Source organism: Colobus angolensis, unplaced genomic scaffold, assembly GCF_000951035.1.
Source record: "Colobus angolensis palliatus isolate OR3802 unplaced genomic scaffold, Cang.pa_1.0 Scaffold427, whole genome shotgun sequence".
NCBI classification, from domain to species: domain Eukaryota; kingdom Metazoa; phylum Chordata; class Mammalia; order Primates; family Cercopithecidae; genus Colobus; species Colobus angolensis.
Window position 1 is genome coordinate 989956 of NW_012117677.1, and position 18509 is coordinate 1008464.

At 42.0% G+C, this 18509-nt stretch overlaps 1 protein-coding gene across 1 annotated transcript in view; it reads right to left on the reverse strand.

The window, feature by feature from the left end:
- Positions 1-5795, reverse strand: part of NAMPT (nicotinamide phosphoribosyltransferase) — a 40750-nt gene extending 34955 nt beyond the window's left edge. Inside the window, exons 1-2 of the mRNA XM_011956870.1 lie at positions 5726-5795; positions 289-378 (exon numbers count right to left, since the gene is read on the reverse strand). Of these exons, the coding sequence (XP_011812260.1) occupies positions 289-378; positions 5726-5795 (160 nt within the window). The remainder of the gene's footprint in view (positions 1-288; positions 379-5725) is intronic.
- Positions 5796-18509: the final 12714 nt, after the last annotated feature.

Sequence of the window (18509 nt, forward strand, 5' to 3'; positions counted from 1 at the left end):
CCCAGAGGAGCCGGTTCGCCCGCCCCTCCTGGGACCTTCCGTCTTACCCAGTCCTGGCCGGTTTTCTGAGTCCTCCTGAAGTCACACCACCCGGCTGGAGAGCCACGAGCCTCCTACTCCCCATCTCCCCGTCCACCACGCGCAGTTACTCACCTTTGTCTCCAGCCTGGATTAAGGATCCAGCCTTTCGCCTCCATCCCTCTTGTCCCTCCTGATCCTCCTGACCCTGTCTTTAAGATCCCAGGAGCTACGGTGAGGAGTGAGGCTGAGGGGCCCCTTTCATCTGACGCAGCGACTCCGCTTTCTTCTGGCGGCTCTGTCTATGGCTGAGCTCTTTGATCCTTTGAGGGATGGTTTGACTTTCCTGGAGCAAAGAGCCTGCGTTGAATAGCGGGGATGGAATTCAGAACTCACAGACAGTGAGGGGACAAGACCTAATTGAACCGAGTATTGCCGGGAAGGAAAAGGCAACCGGCCAAGCCTTTGACAGGGTGCGAAACTGACTTTTATCATCGTTATAGTCTTTAAATCCTGGAAAACGAGTTGGCAACCCCCAAATAAAGAAGTGTAATGACGTCGGATGACTTCACCCAAATACAGACCATCCCAAGAAAGACTTGCGCAGTTGTCATGCATGGTTGCGTTTTTGCATAAAACGAAGATTCCCTTTGTCCGCATGTTTAATAGCTTAAAAATAAAATGAGGTTTTTATCGGATACAAGTAGCCAGGAAAAAGTGATACAGTGAAAACGATTACAGGATCTTTGTAGACTTGTCTTTCAAGTTATTAGAAGTCTCATTCTATCTGGGGGCAGTGATGGTGATTGTGGTAGTGGAACTTGTGAATTGAGATTCATCTCGGAACGGGAGACACGGCTGAGGCTTCTAATAAAGACAACTTCAGTCTACACTGTGTCTTGAAGTCAGTATCTATTTTTGACAATCACGTCCATCTACACGTAGATACAATACAGGGCAAAGATCATGGAAGTGGAAGGTATCCCCAGGCACTCACCAATGTAGTAAATACTAATACACTTAGAATTATTTTCAGCAACGAGGTTTGAAACAAGAGGGCTTATTTATTTATTGGTTGATCTTCCCTGTGTTTTACTGGGGAAAATTATTTGTACACGGATTTAAACAAATTATTATTATTTTGAGACAGAGTCTCGCTCTCTCGCTCAGGCTGGAGTGCAGTGGCGCGATCTCAGCTCACTGCAAGCTCTGCCTCCCGGGTTCACACCATGCTCCTGCTTCAGCTTCCCCAGTAGGTAGGTCTATAGGCGCCCGCCACCACACCCAATCAATGTTTTGTATATTTGGTAGAGATGGGATTTCACCCTGTTAGCCAGGATGGTCTTGATTTCCTGACCTCATGATCCTCCCGCCTCAGCCTCCCAAAGTGCTGGGATTACAGATTTGAGCCACCGCGCCCGCCCTAAACAAATTATTTTTTAATATTTGATTTTGGGAGGTCTTTTTATATTACTTGAAGGAGTACAATTCAAAGAAGGAAAAAGATCATTTTTGTCCTTAATTTGGTGTTTCTTCCTTCATTTAAAATTTATATAACCTACTTTACTTATAGTACAAATTCTTATTTGTTTAGCTTCCTGGAATTCATGTATCTATAAATGACCACTGTTCTATGCTGCTTTATAGAGAAAAGAAAAGGATTCTGATTATAATGTGGGCTTTGTTTATGGTAGTATTTTTTTCAAGATGCAAAATTTGATCTTGCAATCTTTGAGTTGAATTTGCAGTTTTAAAATAAAAAGGTCTTGGCCGGGCACGGTGGCTCACGCCTGTAATCCCAGCACTTTAGGAGGCGGAGGTGGGTGGATCACGAGGTCAGGAGATTGAGGCCATCCTGGCTAACACGGTGAAACCCAGTATCTACTAAAAATACAAAAAATTAGCTGGGCGTGGTGGCGGGCGCCTGTAGTCCCAGCTACTCGAGAGGCTGAGGCCAGAGAATGGTGTGAACTTGGGAGGTGCAGCTTTAAGTGAGCCAAGATCGCGTGACTGCATTCCAGCCTGGGGTGACAGAGTGAGACTCTGTCTCAAAAAAAAAAAAAAAAAATTAGCTGGGCGTGGTGGCGGGCGCCTGTAGTCCCAGCTACTCGAGAGGCTGAGGCCAGAGAATGGCGTGAACTTGGGAGGTGCAGCTTTAAGTGAGCCAAGATCGCGTGACTGCATTCCAGCCTGGGGTGACAGAGTGAGACTCTGTCTCAAAAAAAAAAAATAATAATAATAATAATAATAAAAGATCTTATATCTGTGCAAATAAAAAATATTATTGTATTGACATTGGTTGTTAAATTAAGGAGTGAGGCCTGCACACGTATTAGTAATATGATTCCTCACAGTAGTCTACAGAGGAAAAAAATGACAATGAAGTCATGTTACCAATAGGACAATCATCATTTGCCTGAGATAGAAATAGGCACATTCTCTATGTAACTACATGCTTAAGCTGGACCAATTCAGAATTAATTGGGGTTTAGAACTATGAAATTATCACTGAAAACAGAGCCAAGATTTCATTTTGAAATGGCCTCCCCTGAAAGACAATTTAACAGCTAGCATTTAAGGTTGGATGTGGTGGCTCACACCTGTAATCCCAGCACTTTGGGAGGCTGAGACAGGCCAATCGCTTGAGCCCAGGATTTCGAGACCAGCCTGGGCAACATAGTGAAAACCCGTCTCCACAAAAAATACAAAAATTAGCTGGGCGTGGTGGCGTGTGCCTTTAGTCTCAGCTTCTCTGAAAGGAGGCTGAGGTGGGAGGATTGCCCGAGCCCGGGGAGGTTGTAGCATGTAAAGGACCTGAGAAACTGTTTTTCATAGGTCACAACAACATGACAAATAATAACACATAGACTCAAACGGGCCCCCTCACTAGATTCAAAGCCCTGTTTATACCATTAGCAGTCAGGCACTGCCAATTGGGCATGCAGCTCCTTGTATCTCTCCCTCAGAGTGCTATGAAAGACCTAGGGCTCATATTTGTTCAGGCGAAGTGAGTGTATCTGTGCCACTCCTGTTGCCACACACCCTTGCAGACAGCCATGGCTGCACCTTTCTATTTCAGTTGCCTCAGATACTACAATCTGACCTGAATTGACCTCAGTAAAAAACATTGGCGAAGTAGGCATGGAACTCACCTGCCTGCAACCCTTGACAATGGTCTTATCCATCTCCCTTTATCATCTCCTCTAGACTCACCAATTAGCAACAATTGTCACAAAGACAAATGTAAAAAGAGAGCTTTGAAAAATTAAACTTGGACTTTTTTTCTTATTCAAACTTCCAAGGCCCTTTGGGAACCTTCCAGAGTTTTAATTTCCTAGGAAAAGGCCTCATCCACAGAAAGACATGGTCTTCATAGATTCAATGATTTATCAGTGCTACATTCTATAATGACTCAGTCAGCTAAGCCTGTACAACCACACAAAGAGACACACAGGAAACTATGAAGTCCTTGTCTAAAGGTACAAAAGTGATAGAGCAACTGTCATCCACACACAGTAAAAATGAGTGCACATGTATAGACTGTCCACAGACATTCCACTGCAAAATGTAATTATACCCTTTCTATAGTGTCTTTGTAGTCTGCACTCTCCTAACCAGCAATGCTGAGTCGATCATCTATCTGATGTGAAACTGTCTTCAAATCTCACAAAGGACGTCTATCGGAATCTATGTTTGCTGCATGGCAAGTCTCGATTTTCCCATCTCTATTAGTTGTGTTTTTGTTTTCCGTTAAATTCAAGTATACATTTTTCTAATTCCAACCAAATTCAATGGGAAATAAAGAAAAGCAAAAATGAAAGGTTTAAATTCACCTTTAAAAGCAAGGTAAATGTGCACATTATGATGCAACATGTGGGGATTCAGATGTCATCATGACTTACAAATTTTGCTAATGGCCACTTATTTAAGATTCACTAGCCCAAATCAGTGACTGAGAGAATAAGACCGTTCGAAGTATATAGACATGTCAAGAGCTTTGAAATCAGTGTTTTCTTAAATGAGGTCTGCTTATCACTGATGTACATGAAATACCTATCAGTGGTACTAAGATACATGTTTTTGTCTTTAATAATTATGAATTTATCTTAAATGAGTTTTGTCTTGTTTGCTTTTTGAGATGGAGTCTCACTCTATCACCCAAGCTGGAGTGCTGTGGCATGATCTCGGCTCACTGCAACCTCTACTTTCCAGGTTCAAGCAATTCTTGTGCCTCAGCCTCTTGAGTAGCTGGGACTACAGGCACACACCACTATGCTTGGCTAACTTTTATACTTTTAGTAGAGAAGGGGTTTCAGCATGTTGACCAGGCTGGTCTTGAACTCTGGACCTCAAGTGATCCGCTCACCTTGGCCTCCCAAAACACTGGGATTACAGGCATGAGCCACTGCCTCTAGCCTCTAATGAGAATTTAAAAATGTAACTAGCACATAAAACCTGATTTTTTGTGGGAGGGGTATTATTACTTAGGATGAAGCTGAAGGAGGTGGGCACTCAGACTGGTGAACTTTACTATTTCTTTTCCTTACACTTCCCTAGCCTATATGCTGTTTTCACATCCTCCATATAAGACTGGTTTTCTTGAGGAAGCTGAACATGAAAGGCTATATATTGTCTGATTCCATTTTTCTGAAGTTCTGGAAAGGGCAAAGGTATAATGAAAGAGAGCAGATCAGTGGTTGTCTGAGACTGGGATTATGAGAAGCAGAATGACTGCAAAGAGGTCTGAGGAAATTTTTGGGGTGATGAGAATGATATATGTGGTTATACAACTGTATGCATTTGTCAAAATTCATTGAATTCTGAGCTTAAAATTGGTGAATAGCATATACATTAGATCTTAATAAAACTGAACTAAAAAAAGACTGATTTTCTTGTAATCATTTTAAATATTTTCCCCTCTTCTCCCATTTTGTTTCCTCTGTTTCCATTCTCATCTTCTGTTGTTACCATGTTGCTTTACATGATAGGGGATGAGCGCCATTTTTGCCCTCCTCCAAGGAAGGATAGTTGTTGAAGTTGCTGAATGTTTTCAGATGCCAAAAGGAGTCTGAAAAATCCTGCTATTGAGTAGGAAGCAGAAAAGGGAACAATCTCAATATGACTCAATTCAAGACGAATGTATGAACACCTAGTATACAGACAGTACCATACAAAGAAGCACTGGAGGACTTTAAAAAGAAACGTTATATTTTCATCAGCTCTTTTTTCCAAGCAAGTGTGAAATGACTGGGGTCTGGAGTGGGGAGTGGGAGACACAACAGTATAGGTAGTTAATTCATTATTCCCGGGAAACTCAGCATTTGAGTCAATCAATATAAAGCTGCACATGGACATAACACATGACTACAGGCACAGTGTCTCAGGAGCAATTAAGACCTGAATAATCATAAACCAGTCCCTACCCAGTTTCCACACCCTGGACTCTTCTAGATCAAGAACTGCCCCACCTGTGAAACCTTAAACTGCAGCAGTGCATTTCTTGATCAGTTCATCCTGCCTTTCTAGGTCATTCACTCCCCTCCCAATACACCTCAACTTAGCTCCCAAGACCTTTGTCTCTTGCTCAGCATTTGCCCACATGACTTTCCTTCCTTTCTTATTGCCTAGCCAGACCCTATTCCTTCATATTGTCAACATCATCTCTGGCTCCTGTGTCTCCTAGCCCTCCGGCCCCCCAGATCCTTACCTTTTTTGCTCTTAGAGTATCCAGGAGACTGAGCACTGATAGGGAACATAGCCATGAGGTTGCCAACCATAGTGACACATGTAATGCTGACAGGCAATCCATTTATTTCCCCCATTCAGCTTTCCTTCTCTTTTTGTTTAGTGGTGATTTGAAATATTTACCTCTCTCCTCAAACTCCTTACCTTCAAACAACTTTCTCTCAGCAGATGATGTAGTCCCCTATGCCAGTAAGAAAAACCAAGGCCATCAGGTGGAAATTCTCTAAACTGTAATATCTACAAGACCAAAGGTCTGTCTTATCTAGAGGTCTATGAGAAAAGTGTAGCACCAGGCACAAAGTAGGAGCTTACTCAATATTTATTGAATGAATGAAGGAGCAACTTTTTCACCAGCAAAAGCAGGATGGCCCAGTAGTAGATTATATTGTTTGCCCACAGTCAAAGCCCCTGTCTACTGGGTTGTTCTCCATATTCATAGGCCCTCTCTATGTCCCTGTTCTGGTGAACTCAGACATGAACGTGGGAGTTGCTCCGGCCATGAAATGTGTACTGAGATGGTGTGGTTCCCTTTCCAGCAGCAGCTTTAAGAGCTTGTGCATGGTTTGGCATTCTCTCTTTTCCTTCTGCCATCAAGACTGCAGTATTCCCGATAGGAGCCAATACTCTCACTTAAATCCTGAAATGTGGACAACATGGAATCAAGTCAGAGCCAACCAGTTCTGGACATGGGTATGAGGGAGAAAGAAATCTTTTCTGTTGTAAGCCACAGAGATTGTGGGATTGTTGCCACAGTATGACCTGGTTAACCTTGACAGGTACAGGGCTCCACACACACTGTTTTCTTTCTTCTCCTGACTTAGGAAGTGAAGTGTTCCTCCTTTTGCCCCAGGTTAATCTCCCCAACCCCCACCAGTCTCGTTGGGTCCCTTAACTCAGTTGTCACTTCTCTCTTCTGAACTTTCAAGCACTCCCTTTCTGTTGACTTCTCTTTAGCACATAGACATATTTGAATATCTCCCATCTTAACAAAGCTAAATGAATAATCAAACTCTTCTTAGACACCACTTCCTTTTCCAGTTATCACAACTTCTATTTTTCCAAAAAAGAGGTTTCCACCTCCCATCTGTACTTTCTTTTCTTACCTATTTTCTTAGTCTATGTGGCTGTGGCACTGACACTTTGGCCATACAAGTGAAATAGCCAGGTGAGGGGGCATCCCTGGAGAAACTCCAACCAGCCTGCTCACTGAGGTGGAGCCTTGGGAAGTTTACATCCTTTGCAGTGGGGAGACTCTGACCTTGCGAGAGTCCCGGTTTCCCGCTTTTCTTCCTTTTCACCCAATAAAACCCTGTCTTACTCACCATTCAAATTGTCTGAGAGCCTGAATTTTCATGGCTGTGAGACAAAGAATGCTGTCTTTAGCTGAACTAAGGAAAAGTCCTGCAATGCAAGCTAGCAGACCCAATGGTTATATTTTGCAGATATTGACTAGTAACACCAGGAAAAAAAATAGTTTGTTGTCTTTGCCTCTTCTAACCATTATTCCCATTTTTTTCCTCTGAAACCAGGGTAAGAGAGCATTTTCTCCAAAGGAAAGCTGAACATACTATTACTTCACGATAGTACAGCATGGAGCTTGGCTGTAGGTTCCAGGAGAAATCACTGTTACCTACCTCAGAATTTACACACACAATGTGGAGTCCTGGGCCTAGGCCTAGGCCATGCACCTCTTTCTTTCCAGATGGTTCATCTGTAACATCTGTCAATCAGAGGGTAGGGGACTTTGTGTATCCCATATTTGTCTGGGATGTTAATCATATTAGACTGTCCTGGGGCCATGTATCAGTCCCAAAATACTTTTCTCTATTATTCATAGAATGTCGGGGGGCTCCTCATGCAAAGAAAGATGCCCGTGGCCTGCTCTGAAATTCGGAATTTTGGAGTTAGACACATGGACTGGATTCTCCACAGATATGTTACACTATAAGTTGCATGTAAGGAAATTGATCTGCTCTTCAAATTTATTTAAACTCAGTAAGAATGAACATGGCACTATCCTAAAAACTGACAGCATGTGTGTACATACTGTTTAATTAAAATAACCCAATGTAATTAAAGCCCCTGGCTCTTGCCAAGGGTTTTTAAATGTTCTCTTCTGCTCAACTGCACCTATGATGCTATAGACACATAATCATCATTCTAGATTTTCTTTTGTTTCCCCAGGTCATAACAACTTTGTGGAACAATTTGTTTAACAAACACAATGGTTTAGGACTTAAAGTCCTCTCTTTCCCTTCCAAATTATCCCAGCCCGTCTGATACAGTTTGGATTTGTGTCTCTGCCCAAACTTCATGTTGAATTGTAATCCCCAGTGTCGGAGGAGGGGCCTGGTGGGAGGTGATTGGATCATGGGGGTGGATTTTCCCCTTGCTGTTCTCGTGATAGTGAGTGAATTCTCACAAGATCTGGTTGTTTAAAAGTGTGCAGCACCTCCTCTCTTCTCTCTCCCTCCTGCTCCAGTCACATAAGACCTGCCTACTTCCCTTTTGACTTCTGCCATGATGCTAAGTCTCCTGAGGCCTCCACAGCTATATTTCCTGTACAATCTACAGAACCATGAGCCAATTAAAGCTTTTATTTATAAATCATCAGTCTCAAGTAGTTCTTTATAGCAGTGTGAGACTGGACTAATACACCCTCCCTTCTCGCTGTCTCTAAGACAGGGGTTCCCAAACTCTGAACTGTGGATTGGTACCCATCAGTGGCCTGTTAGGGACCCTGTGGCGGGTGTACCCTAGGAGGTGAGCAGTAGGCAAACAAGCACTACTGTCTGAGCTCTGCCTCCTGTCAGATCAGTTGCATTAGATTCACTTAGGAGCATGACCCCTATTGTGAACTGTGCATGCAGAGGGTCTAGGATGCATGCAGCTTATGAGAATCTAATGCCTGATGATCTGAGGTGGAACAGTTTCATCCTGAAACCATCTAACCCTCCACCCCCACCCCATCCTGCCCACTGTGGAAAAATTGCCTTCCACAAAACCAGTCCCTCGTGCCAAAAAGGTTGTGGGCTGCTGCTCTGAGACTCATTTCAATGCATTGATTGCTTTTGGATCTGGGGGTCATTCTCATTGCTGTTTATTCTGATGCAGGGTGGCCTCTTCTAGCCTGACTGCCATCCTTCTACAGTCACATTTCCTACAGCTGTGCTCATCTGGTAGTTTCATGCTTTGTAAATTGTAGTGCTGGGTAAGGCTCTTAGTCCATCAGTGATTGTTGCTCTTAAACACATTTCAAAAGTATTCTGGTTTTCATGCTTTTCTCACCTCAGATACTTAGGACAACTTTCCAAGAATTTACCTAGAGGATATTTGAATGGTAGCAACCTGTTTTAATAAAAAGGTCCCTCCTCACTTTTCTGATATGATACTTTTGGTTGTGAGTAACACAATAGCTCATTAAAAGTGGCTGAAGGAATAGGGATTTAATTTCCTCCATGACGGGAAGTCTTGAGGTAGGCTTTTCTAGGGTGGGGTCAGTAACTCAAAAATATCAGGATTCTTGGCTCTTTCCCATTTTTTTCCTTTTGTTATCCTCAGTGTATTGAAGATTTGTCCGTGTGTGGTCACAAGATGCCGACCATAGCTCTAAGCATCATGGCTCACACAAAAACACAGAAGCAAGAAGGGAAAGTGGTGTTTTGTTTCGTGTACATCTCTCTCTCTTTTTATTAGGTGTGAAAAACTTTCCCAGAAGCCTCTAGCATATTTCCTTTGGGCCCTACTGGACAGTATTGGATATACACCCATGCTGTATCTGCAAGGGCAGCTGAACAGGGAGAAAGCTGGCATATTTAGTCTCTATGATGGGAGGAAAGCTCTGCCAGAAAGGAAGAAGGGAGTTAGGAATGGCCATTGTGTGAGCAACATCAATGACTACCGCATCACTGCCAACTAGGATCCCAGGTGCCTTGGGCGTCTCCTGTCTCAGAGTGAATTCTATGTCTAAATAAAGGAACCTACCCCAACACTTGGCCTCTCATGTCTCCTTTGTTAGGAAGCAATAATCTCACCTTTCCAGACAGCTCCACCATTCGCAAAGACCTCTTAATAATTTCTTCCCACAGCCTAAGGCAGTCTTAATGCAAATAGAACTCCTAGTGACTTTCCTGGTACTCCAGAATCAACCTGAGCAGGATATGTAGATTAATATCCTACTTCTTCATTCTTCTGTCCTCCCATCCCCCCACCCAATTTTTGCTAATTTAAAGCAGCAGAAAGCCATGTTTACTCCTTACGCAGGCTCAGAAAAAATGTGTATGGGCTAGCAAAAATGTTTGTACTTTTTTCCAGGGTGATCATTAGTATCTCTGAGGAGTAACAACAAGATGACTTACTCTCAAATACACTTATTGACCTAATCTCATTTCTTTATAACCTTACATCATGTGCTCATTATATCATTATACAGAATCTAAAACAGTATCAGCTCTCATGTTGTCAATAACTGTTGTTAGGTACAGTCTAAATCCTTTTTAACATATCCTGACTAGATTTTCAAAACTTAATGTTGGTGAAACCCTGTCTCTACTAAAAATACCAAAAAAATTAGCTGGGTGTGGTAGCATGCACCTGTAGTCCCAGCTACTCAGGAGGCTGAGGCAGGAGAATCACTTGAACCTGGGAGGCAGAGGTTGTAGTGAGCCGAGACTGCGCCACTGCACTCCAGCCTGGCAACAGAGTGAGACTGTGTCACAAGAAACAAACGAACAAACAAAAAAACTTAATGTGAACTCTTTTTGTCATTACTACCATCTGAAAGCATTTGTTAGGCATCTAATTCCATGTGGTACTATCCTGGCTGGTATATAAAACAAAGCAATGCAACAAATTTTGCCTAGGAGTTTAACATCAAATGTACACAGAGTAATTAATAGACTTAAAAATTCACAATTATCAACTGACAAAGAGGCAGGGCAAGCTCAGGCTGGTCTCAAAGTGGTGGCACATCTCAGAAAGGGCTTTATGCAATTTCATTAATATCTCTTGAGCACTTACTATGCTCAAGACCCTGTTGGGCCTATAGAGATTGATGTGATAAAAATCTCTGTCTTCTAGGGGCAAATAATCTTATAGGGAAACATACATTGCCCAAGAATATGTTTTCCTCCTTCTAAAGGACAGTTTCTGTCACCTCAGGTATACTTTAGCCTTGCTCTGCTGAAATCTTACCTTGAACCATTGCTCACTTTGTCACTTCTAGCAGCTTATGATACACAGGCTGTATTTTCCTTTGAGGTCGTGATGCTCTGTTTGCAAGGGCCTTCTGGCAGGGAAAGATGGGACAGGCTTTGCTTCTTTTAAGGCCATGTCCTTCCTTAGATCACATTCCCCCTCATAAATTATGGATTAAGATGCAGTTATACTTAGTTGGCTGTCACAAAACCCTAAAACACAGTGGCTTCAGTAACATTTAATTTACTTTGAAAATAAGCAGTGCAAGAATGGCATAATGGTTCAGGAATCTATGCTCTGTCTTTTTCCTGTGCCATTCTGAACTCCAGGCCTTCATGCTGTGGTCTAAGTTGGCTGCTCCAAACTTTGCATGAATATGGCTGCTGTGTGCAGCATAGAATATAGCAGGTAAGGGAGAAAGCATGGAAATGAGTCAAGTCATCATTGTAGCCTATGTGAGAGAGGATGATGGCTTAGACTAAGATGATAGATGTGGAAAGAGAAAGAAATGGGCAGATCTAAGATATTTGGAAGTAGCACCAACAGGATTTGTTGAGACATAAGATGTGTGTGGGACCATGAGGGGAGATTCATGAGGGTTGTGCAGAGGGAAGAATGCAATCAATGATGACTTTTAGGTTCTGGCTTTAACTACTGGGTGATTCCATTAAATGAGTTGTGGGAAAGGAGAGATTTAGGGGATCAAATCTTCAATGTAGGCAATTACGAGAATACCTGCTTGCCTACTGAATTTTTGACTATTATCTGGATTTCTCCTTCCTATGTCCTAATGCCTAAATGGGTACTCAATCCCAAAGGCTTCCATAATTAGGAATAAATCTGTGCCCCTTTCCATTCTTCAGATTTGTTGCTGGAATTTCCTGGCTATATGTTTTCAGACCAGAGTTTGTAGCTCTCAATTTCCCCAGCTGCATTCTGCATGGTGCTGGGTTCCCATTTCCCTCTTTCTTCCTGACCCTGTGTTTCTGCAGTCATAGGATGCCTTGGGACCAAGTCAACACAAGTCAAGCTTTTGGGAATAGACTGACGATTTTTTCAAATGAAAGAAGATCTTGGAAATTTTTGTCTTGTATAATTTTCTTTCTTTCTTTTTTTTTTTGGTGTTGTCCATTAGTTGGGTATAGGCAAATTAAATAAATACATTTTTAGAAAATGGCCAAACAGTGAATAAATGTTAATAAGTTGGGTATTTATTATTGATAATTTACTATTTTGATAATAAATATCTACTGCAAATGAAGGCAGAAGCAAAAGGGAAGCTACTGTGTTCTTTATATAAAAAAATATATTAAGGGCATCTTCATGGCCTTAGAGCATGCAGATATAGTTCTATCAGGTTGCTCAAAGCTCATCAAGACTGAGAAATGCTAACTAAACTAGCAAGCAGCTGATTGGTCTTTTTGAGGGAAAATTTAAGAAATTGTAATGTAGATTAGGTGCAGTGGCTCACGCCTGTAATCCCAGCACTTTGGGAGGCTGAGGCGAGTGGATCACGAGGTCAGGAGAGCGAGACCATCCTGGCCAACAGGTGAAACCCTGTCTCTACGAAAATACAAAAAACTAGCCAGGCATGGTGGTGCATGCCTGTAATCCAGTTACTCGGGAGGCTGAGGCAGGGGAATCACTTGAATCCAGGAGGCAGAGATTGCAGTGAGCCGAGATTGCACCATTGCACTCCAGCTGGGTGGCAAGAGTGAAACTCTATCTCCAAAGGAAAAAAAAAAAAAAAGAAATTGTAATGTAAAATAAACCTGACTTGACAATGAGATCCTGTTATCTGTACTGAAGGTATCCTCTGAAAACCATTTTACATATCAATAATCTGCTTGATAGGTGCAGAATAAGATGTAATATAGAGTGTTAAATGTCCTCAAAAGATATGTTTATTAACCCTTGTAAGTCTGGAAAACTAGCTTTCTTTATTCCAGGGCTATTTCTGTCAAGGTTAGCACTGTTGAGCAGTGGTTTGTAGTTTTCTTTGAAGAGGTCCTTCACATCCCTTGTAAGTTGTATTCCTAGGTATTTTATTCTCTTTGTAGCAATTTTGAATAGGAGTCCAGTATGATTTGGCTGTTTGTCTACTATTGCTATATAGGAATGCCTGTGATTTTTGCACATTGATTTTGTGTCCTGAGACTTTGCTGAAGTTGCTTATCACCTTAAGGAGATTTTGGGCTGAGACAATGGGGTTTTCTAAATATACAATCATGTCATCTGCAAACAGAGACAATTTGACTTCCTCTCTTCCTATTTGAATACCCTTTATTTCATTCTCTTGCCTGATTGCTCTGGCCAGAACTTCTAATACTATATTGAATAGGAGTGGTGAGAGAGGGCATCCTTGCCTTGTGCTGGTTTTCAAAGGGAATGCTTCCAGTTTTTGCCCATTCAGTATGATATTGACTGTGGGTTTGTCCTAAATAGCTCTAATTATTTTGAGATACATTCCATTGATACCCAGTTTATTAAGAGTTTTTAGCATGAAGGGCTGTTGAATTTTGTCGAATGCCTTTTCTGCATCTATTGAGATAATCATGTGGTTTTTGTCATTGGTGTTGTTTATGTGATGGATTACATTTATTGATTTGTGTATGTTGAACCAGCCTTGCATCCCAGGGATGAAGCAAACTTGATTGTGGTGGATAAGCTTTTTGACCTGCTACTGGATTCAGTTTGCCAGTATTTGATTGAAGATTTTCACATCTATGTTCATCAGGGATATTGGCCTGAAATTTTCTTTCTGTGTGTGTGTTTCTGCCAGGTTTTGGTATCAGGATGATGCTGGCCTTATAAAATGAGTTAGGGAGGATTCCCTCTTTTTCTATTGATTGGAATAGTGTCGGAAGGAATGGTACCAGCTCCTCTTTGTACCTCTGGTAGAATTCAGCTGTGATCCCATTTGGTCCTGGGCTTTGGTTGGTTGGTAGGCTATTAATTACTGCCTCACCTTCAGAACTTGTTATTCATCTATTCAGGGATTTGAATTCTTCCTGGTTTAGACTTGGGAGGGTATATGTGTCCAGGAATTTATCCATTTCTTCTAGGTTTTGTAATTTATTTGTGTAGAGGTGTTTATAGTATTCTCTGATGGTAGTTTGTATTTCTGTGGGATCAGTGGTGATATCCCCTTTATCATTTTTTATTGTGCCTATTTGATTCTTCTCTCTTTTCTTATTAGTCTGGGCAGCAGTGTATCTATTTTGTTAATCTTTTCAAAAAACCAAGTCCTGGATTCACTGATGTTTTGAAGGGTTTTTCTTATCTCTGTCTCCCTCAATTCTGCTCTGATCTTAGTTATTTCTTGTCTTCCTCTAGGTTTTTAATTTGTTTGCTCTTGCTTCCTTAGTTCTTTTAATTCTGATGTTAGGGTGTCGATTTTAGATCTTTCCCCCTTTCTCCTATGGGCATTTAGTGCCATAAATTTCCCTCAAAACACTGCTTTAGCTGTGTCTCAGAGATTCTGGGTACATTGTGTCTTTATTCTCATTGGTTTCAAAGAACTTATTTATTTCTGCCTTGATTTTGTTATTTCCCCAGTAGTCATCCAGGAGCAGGTTGTTCAGGTTGCATGTAGTGGTGATGTTTTGAGCGAGTTTCTTAATCTTGAGTTCTAATTTGGTTGCACTGTGGCCTGAGAGACTGTTTGTTATGATTTCTGTTCTTTTGTATCTGTTGAGGAGTGTTTTACTTCTAATTATGAGGTCAATTTTAGAATAAATGCAATGTGGTGTTAAGAAGAATGTATATTATGTAGATTTGGGGTGGAGAGTTCTGTAGATGTCTATTAGGTCCACTTGGTCCAGAGCTGAGTTCAAATCCTGGATATTCTTGTTAATTTTCTGTCTTGTTGATCTAATATTGACAATGGGATGTTAATGTCTCCCACTATTACTGTCAGGGAGCCTAAGTCTCTTTGTAGGTCTTTAAGAACTTGCATTACTGGCTGGGCGTGGTGGCTCACACCTGTAATCCCAGCACGTTGGGAGGCCGAGGCAGGAGGATCACCTTAGGTTGGGAGTTCAAGACCAGCCTGACCAACATGGAGAAACCCCATCTCTAGTAAAAATACAAAATTAGCTGGGGTAGTGGCACGTATGCCTGTAATCGCAGCTACACAGGAGGCTGAGGCAGGAGAATTGCTTGAACTTGTGACAGGGAGGTTGTGGTCAACAGAGATCAAGCCATTGCACTCCAGCCTGGGCAACAAGAGCAAAATTCTGTCTCAAAAAAAAGAACTTGCATTATGAATCTGGGTGTTCCTGTATTGGGTGCATATATATTTAGGATAATTAGCTCTTCTTGTTGCATTGATCCCTTTACCATTATGTAATGTCCTTCTTTGTGTTTTTTGATCTTTGTTGGTTTAAAGTCTGTTTTATCAGAGATTAGGATTGCAAGTCCTGCTTTTTTTTTTCTTTGCTTTCCATTTTCTTGGTAACTATTCCTACATCCCTTTATTTTGAGCCTATGTGTGTCTTTGCACATGAGATGGGTCTCCTGAATACAGCACACTCATGGGTCTTGACTCTTAATCCAATTTGCCAGTCTGTGTCTTTTAATTGTGGCATTGAGCTCATTTCAATTTAAGGTTAATATTGTTATTGTGGATTTGTTCCTGTCCTTATGATGCTAGCTGGTTATTTTGCCCATTAGTTGATGCAGTTTCTTCATAGTGTCGATGTTCTTTACAATCTGGTATATTTTTGCAGTGGCTGGTACCAGTTGTTCCTTTCCATATTTAGTGTTTCCTTCAGGAGCTCTTGTAAGGCAGGCCTGGTAGTGATAAAATCTCTCAGCATTTGTTTGTCTTGAAAGGATTTTATTTCTCCTTTGCTTATGAAGCTTAGTTTGGCTGGATATGAAATTCTGGGTTGAAAATTCTTTGCTTTAAGAAAGTTGAATATTGGCCTCCACTCTCTTCTGGCTTGTGTGTTCTTCAGAGACATCTACTGTTAGTCTGAGGGGGTTCCCTTGGTGGGTAACCCAACCTTTCTCTCTGGCTGCCCTTAACATTTTTTCTTCTATTTCAACCTTGGTGAATCTGACAATTATGTGTCTTGGGGTTGCTCTTCTCAACGAATATCTTTGTGGTGTTCTCTGTATTTCCTGAATTTGAATGTTGGCCTGTCTTGCCAGGTTGGGGAAGTTCTCCTGGATAATACCCGGAACAGTGTTTTCCAACTTGGTTCCATTCTCCCTGTCACTTTCAGGCCACAAATCAAATGTAGGTTTGGTCTTTTCACATAGTCCCATATTTCTTGGAGGCTTTGTTCATTCATTTTCATTCTTTTTTCTCTAATCATTTCTTCACGCTTTATCTCATTAAGTTGATCTTCAATCTCTGATATCCTTTCTTCCACTTGATCGATTCGGCTATTGATACTTGTGCATACTTCATGAAGTTCTCATGCTGTGTTTTTCAGCTCCATCAGGTTATTTATGTTCTTCTCTAAACTGGTTATTCTAGTTAGCAATTCCTCTAACCTTTTATCAAGGTTCTTAGCTTCCTTGCATTGGGTTAGAACATGCTCCTTTAGCTTGGAGGAGTTTGTTATTAATCACCTTATGAAGCCTACTTCCGTCAATTTGTCAAACTCATTCTCTGTCCAGTTTTGTTCCCTTGCTGGCGAGGAGTTGTGATCCTTTGGAGGGGAAGAGGAGTTCTAGTTTTTGGAATTTTCAGCCTTTTTGCACTGATTTTTCCTCATCTTTGTGGATTCATCTACCTTTGGTCTTTGATGTTGGTGACCTTCATATGGGGTTTCTGTGTGGACATCCTTTTTGTTGATGTTGATGCTATTCCTTTCTGTTTGGTAGTTTTCCTTCTAATGTCAGGCTTCTCTGCTGCAGGTCTGCTGGAGTTTGCTGGAGGTCCACTCCAGACACTGTTTACCTGGGTATCACCAGCGGAGGCTGCAGAGCAGCAAAGATTGCTGCCTGTTCCTTCCTCTTGAAGCTTCGTCCCAGAGGGGCACCTGCCAGATGCCAGGCAGAACTCTCCTTTATGAGGCATTTGTCAACCCCTGCTGGGAGGTGTCTCCTAGTCAGGAGGCACAGTGGTCAGGGACCCACTTCAGGAGGCAGTCTGTCCCTTGGCAGAGCTTGAGCACTGTGCTGGGAGATCCGCTGCTCTCTTCAGAGCTGGCAGGCAGGAAAGTTTAAGTCTGCTGAAGCTGCACCCACAGCTGCCCTTTCCCCCAGGTGATCTGTCCCAGGGAGATGGGAGTTTTATCTATAAGTCCCTGTCTGGGGCTGCTACCTTTCTTTCAGAGATGCCCTACCCGGAGAGGTGGAATCTAGAGAGGCAGTCTGGCTACAGTGGCTTTGCCAAGGTGTGGTGGGCTCTGCCCAGTTCGAACTTCCCAGCAGCTTTGTTTATACTGTGAGGGGAAAACCACCTACTATAGCCTCCCCCTAACCAAGCTCAAGTGTCCCAGATTGACTTCAGACTGCTCTAATGGCAGTGAGAATTTCAAGCCAGTGGATCTTAGCTTGGGCTCCATGGGGGTGGGATCTGCTGAGCTAGACCACTTGGCTCCCTGGCTTCAGCCCCCTTTCCAGGGGAGTGAACAGTTCTATCTCACTGGCATTCCAGGTGCCACTGGGGTATGAAAAACAAACAAACAAACAAACAAACAAACAAACAAACTCCTGCAGCTAGCTAGGTGTCTGCCCAAATGGCTGATGAGTTTTGTGCTTGAAACCCAGGGCCCTGGTGGCATAGGCACTGGAGAGAATCTCCTAGTCTGCAGGTTGCGAAGACCCTGGGAAAAGCATAATATCTGGGCTGGAGTGCACTGTTCCTCATGGCACAGTTCCTCACAGCTTCCCTTGGCTAGGGGAGGGAGTTCCCCAACCCCTCGCACTTCCTGGGTATGGTGATGCCCCACTCTGCTTTGGCTCGCCCTCCATGGGCTGCGTCCACTGTCTAACCAGTCCCAATGAGATGAGCCAGGTACCTCAGTTGGAAATGCAGGAATCACCCACCTTCTGCATTGATCTCGTTGGGAGCTGCAGACCAGAGCTGTTCCTATTCAGTCATCTTGCCTGCAACCCCGCCAATTTGTTTTTGTATTAATAACATTTTCAATTTTATGCTTTTGCTGTCATATTGTCAGATTAAGTGTTTTTACTGTTCTACTTTTTTGATAGATTTTTCTTTCATTATTATAAAATATTCCTTTTTTATGTAATGATTTTTCATCTTGAATTTTATTGCATGCAAAATTAACATCATGGTATTTTATTTTTATTGGCATTTACTTTAGCTATTTTCTTTCCAAAACTTTATTTCAATTGTTCTGGGACATTTTGTTTTAGATGCGTCTCTAATAAAAAGCATATGACTGGATTAAAAAAAAAATACAGAGTTTTTTTCCTGTCAATAGAAGAACTTAATTCATTCATATTATTGGGGCACATCCTGACATTTTCTATTATGCTCCCCAGTTAATATTCCTCCTTGTTAATTTTTTTCTTTCGTCTGGAGATCAAGAGACAATCCTAAAAGCTGCCAGAGGAAAGAGGGT